General features: G+C 39.1%; 1 protein-coding gene across 1 annotated transcript; it reads left to right on the top strand.

Annotated features, from left to right (window-relative positions):
* Positions 1-205: 205 nt before the first annotated feature.
* Positions 206-1,381, top strand: LOC135232159 (olfactory receptor 56A3-like). Its single transcript, XM_064289484.1, has one exon. It carries the CDS (start codon positions 434-436, stop codon positions 1,379-1,381), a length of 948 nt encoding a protein of 315 aa, XP_064145554.1. The 5' UTR covers positions 206-433.
* Positions 1,382-9,079: the final 7,698 nt, after the last annotated feature.

The raw sequence follows: 9,079 nt of genomic DNA, 5'->3' as shown, positions 1-9,079 counted from the left end.
ATGCTTGCATATGTTTTAAAATTTAAACAAATATTTTCTCAGCCTTAGTCTCTTTGATTTCACTTGTGTTATTGCGATAACACTTGATGCTTAAATAATTTCTGATTCATTAAATATTAATCAATCAAGTAAACAAACTCAACAGATGAATTCACAGCAGGGAAAATGTCAAATGGAACACAGATGAAAGAAGAAAGATGGAAGACATTGTTTTACTCACCCTTTTACATATAGTCTACAAATGTTTATTAGCTGCCTCTTATGTGACAGAAGTGTGCTAGGCACAAGGAATGTGAGATGAACAAGGTGGGTTTTGTGCTTGCGCTTATAGATCTCACAGGCTAAGTACAAAGTCATTACGGTCAATGGCAGAATTAACTCCTTCTCTCTTCTTCAGCCACTCAAAGATACCTACTCACTAGAGTCACTGCTAATGCTGCCTTGTAGCAACAACACTCCCTCTAGTGAAGTCTCTGATTTCCTCCTGAACTGTTTTGTCAGATCTCCCAACTGGCAGCACTGGCTGTCCCTGCCCCTCAGCCTGCTCTTCCTCCTGGCCATGGGGGCTAATTCTGCTCTCCTGATCACCATTTGGCTGGAAGCGTCCCTGCATGAGCCCGTGTACTACCTGCTCAGCCTTCTCTCCCTGTTGGACATGGTGCTTTGCCTCACTGTCGTCCCCAAGGTCCTGGCCATCTTCTGGTTTGACCTCAGGCCCATCAGTTTCTCTGCCTGCTTCCTCCAGATGTTCGTTATGAATAACTTCCTGCCCATGGAATCATGCACCTTCCTGGCCATGGCCTACGACCGCTATGTGGCCATCTGCAAGCCCTTACATTACCCATCCATCATCACTGACCAATTTGTGGCAAAGATTGTTGTCTTCATCTTGACCCGGAATACATTTCTCACTGCACCTATCCCCATCCTCTCTGCTCGGCTCCATTATTGTGGAAAAAATATCATTGAGAACTGTATCTGTGCCAACCTCTCTGTGTCCAAGCTTTCCTGTGATAATATTGCCCTTAACCGAATCTACCAGTTAATTGTGGCCTGGACTTTTCTGGGTTCTGATCTCATCCTCATCTTTCTCTCCTATACTTTCATCCTCCGAGCTGTTCTTAGACTCAAGGCAAAGGGGGCAGCTGCTAAAGCTCTGAGCACATGTGGCTCCCACTTTATTCTTATCCTCTTCTTCAGTACCATCCTGCTAGTTTTTGTGTTCACCCATATGGCTAAGAAAAAGGTTTCCCCTGATATTCCTGTCTTACTTAATGTCCTACACCATGTAATTCCTGCAGCTTTGAATCCCATTGTCTATGGGGTAAGAACCCAGGAGATTAAACAGGGAATTTGGAAATTACTGAGGAGGGGTGATTGACAACAGAAAGTGATTATGTTCTTGCTTTGCTCTTCTGGATTGGGAATACAAAAAATCACAATTGGAGGCAGGAACTGAGGGAGAAAAATATAAGCCTAATCTGCTCTCTGGACATGCTTGATATGAGCTATATGGTTTCCCTTTTTTGAGGGGTTACATCCTACTTCTTGCCATTCCATGGCTTCCTGGCAGAGACTAAGAATATAGATGTATAATCTCTCACCATATCTCTCAAGCCCGAAGCTATGAATTTTGATAAACCCAGCAACAAATCTAAATGCCTGCTCCTAAATAAATCCCAGATGGGGCCAGGGGAAATTGAAAATCAGTACTTGCTTAAAGATGTTTGGTTGATCTGAAAGGTCAGCACTTAGAGACATTTTCCTTTAGGCATTCGAAAATATTTATTGAATGTTATTTTGTATCCAGCATGGTGTTAGAAAATGGAAAACTAACATAAACACATCTTGGTCCCATTACTCAAGGGGTACACAGTCTAGTGGAGAAGGCAGAAATTATGTAAAAGCGATTAAAACCCATGAATAAGCCCAGAAGAGAGGAAGCGAATCCTCTAGGTAGGGTCAGAAGGGTACACACAGGCAGTAGGATGATAGATTGGCAGAATAACAAAAGAATACCATATCGAAAACTGACCATCATAAGTCAAAGCACAGAAGCATAATAGTCGCTGGCTCATTTAGTGAATAGGGGGTAATTCTCTGCAGTTTCCCTATCCCAGTTAATGCCAATTCCAGACTTCCAGTTTTTCAAGCAAAACCTCAGGGGCATCCTCATTTCCCCCTTTCTTTTATCACCAATATCTCATCCACAGTCAAATCCTGTCAATGTTACCTTCAAAACATTCTTAAAATCCTACAACTTCTCCCTATTTCCATTGCTATATCCAAATTCAAGCCACCACATTTCCACTCTGGATTACTTTAACGGCCCAGAGGTAAATGGACAGAGGGGACTCCTTGTTGTTTCCTTACAGTTTAGCCCAAATAGAGTGAAAATATGTCATGTCAGTCATGTCACTGATATGCACTAAAGCTCTGCACAATTTCATATATCACTCAGAATAAAAGGGAGAATCATTATAGTGGCCTGCGAGATCCTACATAGTCTTATTCTTGGATGCCTGTTCAATCTTCTACTTCAGACCACTCCGTCCAACCAAAGGAAAACCAAACCCACGGTCATTGAGTCAATTCCGACTCATAATGATACCATATCCAAACTATCTAGCAATGTCTCAAATTCTCAAGCACACCAACCAAATTCCTGCCTCTGGAAACTTTACTTGTTTTTTCCTTTGCCTAAAATACTTTCCACAAATAGCTCTCGCCTTCAAGTCCGTTGGGTTTCCTGGACACTACATTAAAAGCTGAAACCCTTGTGATATAGTGGTTAAGAGCTACAGCTGCTAATCAAAAGTTCAGCTACCAGGCACTCCTTGGAAAACGTATGGGGCAACTCTACTCTGTCCTATAGGGTCTCTATGAGTTGGAATTGGCTCAACAGCAATGGTTTTTTCTTTTCTTTTCTTTTTTTTTTTTTTTTCGTTAAAAGCAGCACTCCACAATATTCCTCTGAAACACAAATTATTTCCTAACGTCACTGTTCGGCATAATATAGGGTTGCCATGAGTTAAAATCAACCCAACAGCAACTGCTTTTTTTAAGAGACCATAAAATTTACTAATTTATTTGTTTAGTCAGCCTCCCTTCACTAAAATTTCAACAGCATAAGGGCAGAGATTTTTGTCTGTTATATTCACTGTTCTTAATCCAGTGCCCAGGACAGTTCCTGGCACATGGTATGCTTTGTCATCTAATTGATTTCGACTCACAGAGACACTATAGAACAGAGTAGGATTCTCCCATAAGGTTTCTAAGGGTGTGATTTTTTTTTTTTTAATTTTTCTTTAGAGGAAGGTTTACAGAACAAACTAGTTTCTTATCAAACAGCACACACATTTTTCTTTCACATTGGTTAAAAACCCCACGACATGTCAACACTCCCCCTCCTCAACCCTGGTTTCCCTATTATCAGCTTTCCTGTTCCCTCCTGCCTTCCAGTCCCTGCCCCAGGGCTGGGGTGCCTCTTTAGTCTTGTTTTGTTCCATGGGCCTGTTCAATCTTTGGCTGAAGAGTGAACCTCAAGAGTGACCTCATTACTGAGCTGAAAGGGTGTCCAGGGGCCATACTCTCAGGTTTTCTCCAGCTTCTGTTCAGGCCAGCAAGTCTAGTCCTCCTTTCTGAGTTAGAATTTTGTTCTATATTTTTCTCCAGCTCTGTCCAGGACCCTCTTTTGTGATCCCTGTCAGAGCAAACAGTGGTGGTAGCCGGACACCATCTACTTATACTGGACTCAGTCTGGTAGAGGTCATGGTAAATGTGGTCCATTAGTCTTTTGGACTGAACTTTCCCTTGTATCTTTAGTTTTCTTCATTCTTCCTTGCTCCCTAGGGGGTGAGACCACTGGAATAAAATGTAGAACATTTTTTTCTAAACTATGTTATGCCAATTCAGCTAGATGTCTCTGAGATTATAGTCCCCACAGCCCTCAGCCCACCATTCGGTCCCACAGGGAGTTTGGATGTGCCTATGGAGTTACCAGAATCTTGACTTCAAGGCTATAAAGCTTTATGGAAGCAGACTACCACATTGTTCTCCTGCAGAGTGCCTGGTGGATTTGAATGACTGACCTCTTGATTAGCAGCCAAACGCTTTAACAACTATACCACCAAGGCTCCTGGTATATGATAAAGACCTATAAATGTTTGTTAAGTAAATAATTGAAAGGATGTTGAATAATTAAATGAATGTATGCTAGTTACTAGGAATATACAGTCCTTGTCCTCTGAGTGTTTATATTAGATGTCAGGAGTGTGGGAGAGAGTACATTTCAAGCATGATCCCAAGTTTCTGGTCTGAGTAACTGTATGGAACAGGCAGGGATCAGATCAGAAGTACACTTTTAGACATTTTGAGTTTGAACAGCCATGAGACATACAGGTGAAAGTGTATAATAAACACTTGGATCTACAGGCTTGGCTCTCAAGTAAGATATAAAATTTGGAATTGATTACTGATTGTAATTAAAGGAATGGGAATATATAGTAAAAAGAAAAGGAAACCCACAAAAAAGCCAGAAAAAAGCCCACATCATCCATATTTTCTGGTAGGGGGACTAGCATAACGATAAAACAATGGGAGTAGAAACAAAACAAGAGACTCACAGAAGAAAGCACCACAAAATAGATGGTAGTCAATTAGGAGGGTATGCTCAACTGCATTTAAGACTACCCATAGAGTGTATAAGTTCCCTGTCTATATAAGCAATTTAATTTTTTAAATGCTTTACAATATTTATGGGCCCATGTGAAGTAAAGTGATTAACCAAGAAAACTTAGGATAATGGATAGAGAAAAAAAAATCTTATATATTTATTTATTGTCCCGTCAGGTTCTTTGAAGTGTTAAGGCTCTATCTCTTCCTGTTCAGTCCATGTAGCATTTCTTTATGTTCTTTATTGCCAAGTGTGCCTTTCCTAGCTAATTCTATATCTTCCACCAGAAGAAAACTGTACTAATACTGCTATTACTCATAATACTATGACCCTTTGAAACAAGTTTTATTAACTGTATAGATCATTTGCCTCTACAGTTCCTTAATAGCATTTATTTAATGCCAGTTACAGTACTACTCATGATACTACTGTATCACCCATCATGGTGCCCATAAACATTGGCTTCTAATGAGTCTCTCAAAGATTGCTACTGTTCTTCATTAATAATGACCACGTCTCCAAGTCTTGACCAGAGTATACAGTAAAGTGTGAACAGTAATTTTCCAGTCATGTTAAATTTACCGTTCACTTTAACACATTCTCTTTTGGACTCTTTAGGCCATAATCAATGCAATTTCCACAGTGATATCTTTCAACATTGGCCATGGTTTCTCTAAGGAGACCAAGAGTTTTCCATAACATTCCACAATAAAGCATATGTCTAAAAGAAGGACTTTCCATTCAGTTGTTATTACAATCAAAAGAGAAAACTTTTCAATTTCAATGGCAAAATGCCTTGTTGCCTTGTATCATATTGCAATGAATCCAGTGATATAAAATATGCAATTTATGAGGCTGAAATTTGAATTACAAAACAGAACATTTCTTTTATGCATAAAATTATATGTTTGTATGTTCTATTCATAAACTAATGGGCATAACATAAAATGACATTTGAAATTTATCCATTATGCTGTTTGTTCTGAAAAAAAAAATTTATCTTACCTTCATTTCAGCAAAGTCATTATGTTGTTGTAATCCAAATTTTTGAATAATAAACACTCTATTGACTATTGCCAGTAATGCTAAATTAGATACTCCTCCTGTGTCATTAAACTCCAAAGGTAGATTTTTTTTTTTTTAATTTAAGAGAAACTTCACTGTACTAAAGTGAAGTAATAACTGGAATTGTCAATAAAATTCTCAAAACAATTACTGAAATTTGGAAATGAATTATGAAATTACATATGTTTAACCATTGTAATGATGTTGCACACAGTAAAGTATAACACAGTATTTGAATTTTATGTAGTAATCAATGCCAATTAAATTGTGATTATTTTCATCCCTTAATGCATTTCTTAAATTATGCTTTCAAAAATTTCAGGTGTATACAGAAAACTGAAAATAGCTGTGTGTTGCTCAATTTGTTCAAGCCTAAAATGGGAAAGATGTAAATAACCAGAAAGTAAGGATGATGGGGGCAGGGGGTGGTTTCTGGGAGAAGCACTTGGAAGTAGAATTTTTTATGGGTGAGTTTGAGTGAGAGGCTGTGGATTCAGTGTGTGAAGTCCTTACTCCGAACCCAGGCGGGTGCTATCCACATACATTCTTTCAAGAGAAATGGGTCCCCGTGAACATAATCCCAGAGGTTCCTTCAAAGCAAGAAGGAATTAGAAGACACAAAGATGTCAGAATTAGAACACAAGGCTATTAAAAGACTTGCTATAACTGCATTCCATATATTTAAAAAATATAAGTGGAGATATGGAAGACACTTTAAAAACCAAAATTAAGAGGTGGAGCCAAGACGGCAAAACAGACACTTCTGGTGAGCCTTCTTTACAACCAAGACTCAATAAAACAAGTGAAACAACTATATTTATGACAAACTAGAAGCCCTGAGCATCAAAGGCAAGCTTAGAAAATGAACTGAGGGCAGGCGGAGGAAGAGACTGTTCAGAAGGGGGGAGGAGTTACCGGACCCGAATCACTGGAAGCCCTCAGGCACCATTCCTGGGAGTGGCGGTGGCATCCTGATACTAGCGTTCTGCCACAGTTTGCTCAGGGAGAAGCAGCCAGCCACACAGCCTACTTAGCAAAAGCTAAATACTTGCCTATAGTTTACCACTCCCCCCCACCCACAAGCCAACTTCAGTGGCTGAATTCCCTGGGCCTGAGATAAGCCGTGTTGAGTGCCTAGAGCCATCCTCCTGGACTTGGAGAAGGAAAAAATTTACAAATGGGAGAAAAGATAATTTGCAATTTCCACTAACAGGGGAGCTCAGGACAGAAGCAGCTCCTCTCCAGGCATAAACGGTCCATGGACTTTGAGTACCTTTCCCCTCTACATGGACCTGTGTGGGCCTATTTCAGTAGAATAGGCCTTCATTGGCAAACTCCAACCATTTCAGCTGTGTGACAGAGAGTTGGGGGTTTGATGTTTCATATTGCTTTGTCTATTAAGCAGGGTCCTCACCTACCCACATCAGGGGCCTAAGGACTGATAGCTCCACTCAGGTCACCCAACCACCCATGACAGGGTCCAAGGATAACTTGTACCGACCAATCCTTACAACCAAAAACACTGGGTGCCCATGGTCCATCTGAAGAACCCACCCACCTGTACACTCTAGGGATCAGGGACATGCTTTCCTCAGAGACACATGGGGTAAAATTATCAGCCCCCCACATTGTCAAGAGTGTGACCCTTTGCTACAACCAGATACTGGTACCTACACCAATCACCCCTACTCCTCTAAGACTGTAGGACAGAGCTTGTACAACACACTTTATAAGCAGCTACCTGGACACCTGAGCTGAATTCTTGCAAGAAAAGTGCGTGGACTCCTAGACTGATATACCTGATAACAGCTCTAGCCATCTGGGGACAGGACATCAAAGCTCCAAAGGTGAAAATAATAAAGTTAGCTCACTCAAGCAACCCATTTGGGCATATCAAAACAAAACAAAGCTATAACACAGTAAGCAAGCATCAAATAAACCCACCCAAAACTGATAAAATAACTTATAGATGGCTCAGAGACAACAGTCAATATCAAGCCACATAAAGAAACAGAGCATGATCATCTCAACAAGCTCTCAAAAGAAGGAATCAAGGGATCTTCTAGATGAAAGCACATTCCTGGAATTACCAGATGCAGAATACAAAAGATTAATATACAGAACCCTTCAAGACATCAGGAAGGAAATGAGGCAATATGCAAAACTAGCCAAGGAACACATAGATAAAGCAATTAAAGAAATTAAAAAAATTATTCAGGAACATAATAAATAATTAACAAGCTGGAAAAATCCATAGACAGCAATCGGAAATTCAGAAGATTAACAATAAAATTAGAGAAGTAGACAATGCAATAGAAAGTCAGAGAAGCAGATTTGAGCAAGTGGAAGGCAGAATTTCTGAACTTGAAGATAAAGCACTTGGCACTAATATATTTAAAGAAAAATCAGATAAAAGAATTTAAGAAAATGAAGAAACCTTAAGAATCATGTGGGACTCTATCAAGGGAAATAACCAATGAAAGACTAGAGTGCCCAAACAGGAAGGAAAAATGGAAAATAAAGAGAGAATTGTTGAAGATTTGTTGGCAGAAAACTTTCCTGATACCGTGAAAGATGAGAAGATATAGATCCAAAATCTTCATCGAACTCTACATAAGGTAGCTGTTCGAAGAAAGTCACCAAGACATATTATAATCAAACTTGCCAAAACCAAAGATAAGGAAAGAATTTTAAAAGCAGTTAGGGATAAACAAAAAGTCGCCTACAAAGGAGAGCCAATAAGAATAAGCTTGGACTATTCGGCAGAAACCATGCAGGCAAGAAGGCAATGGGATGACATATTTAAAAAATTCAAGGAAAAAAATTGCCAGCCAAGAATCATATATCCAGCAAAACTGTCTCTTAAATATGAAGGTGAAAAGAGTACATTTCAAGATAAACAGAAGTTTAGGGAATTCATAAAAACCAAACCAAAACTACAAGAAATACTAAAGGCAGTTCTTTTGTTAGAAAATTAGTAATACCAGGTATCAACCCAAGACTAGAACACTGTACAGAGCAATCAGAACTCAACCCAGACAGGGAAATAAAAAAAAAAGCAAGACAAAAAAAAAAAAAAAAATCAAAGCTCAAAACAGGGTAACAGCAATGTTATTATGTGAAAGAAGACAACATTAAAACAATAAAGAGGGCATAAGAAATGTAGTCATAGATCTTCCATATGGAGAGGAAGATAAGGCAATACAAAGAAATAAACGTTGGGTTTAAATTTAGAAAAATAGAGGTAAATAACAAGGTAAGAACAAAGGAGACAAACTCTCCTACACAACAAAATAAAATACAAAAAAATAAAATAAAGACTCAGCAGAAACAAAATCA

This window comes from Loxodonta africana, chromosome 7 (assembly GCF_030014295.1).
Source record: "Loxodonta africana isolate mLoxAfr1 chromosome 7, mLoxAfr1.hap2, whole genome shotgun sequence".
Taxonomy (NCBI): Eukaryota; Metazoa; Chordata; class Mammalia; order Proboscidea; family Elephantidae; genus Loxodonta; species Loxodonta africana.
The sequence above is the reverse complement of the archived record's forward strand: the minus strand, read 5'-3'. Positions and strand labels throughout refer to the sequence as shown.

Coding starts and splice junctions, on each gene's coding strand:
- LOC135232159 (XM_064289484.1), top strand. CDS start 434: ATGCTGCCTTGTAGCAACAACACTCCCTCTAGTGAAGTCTCTGATTTC.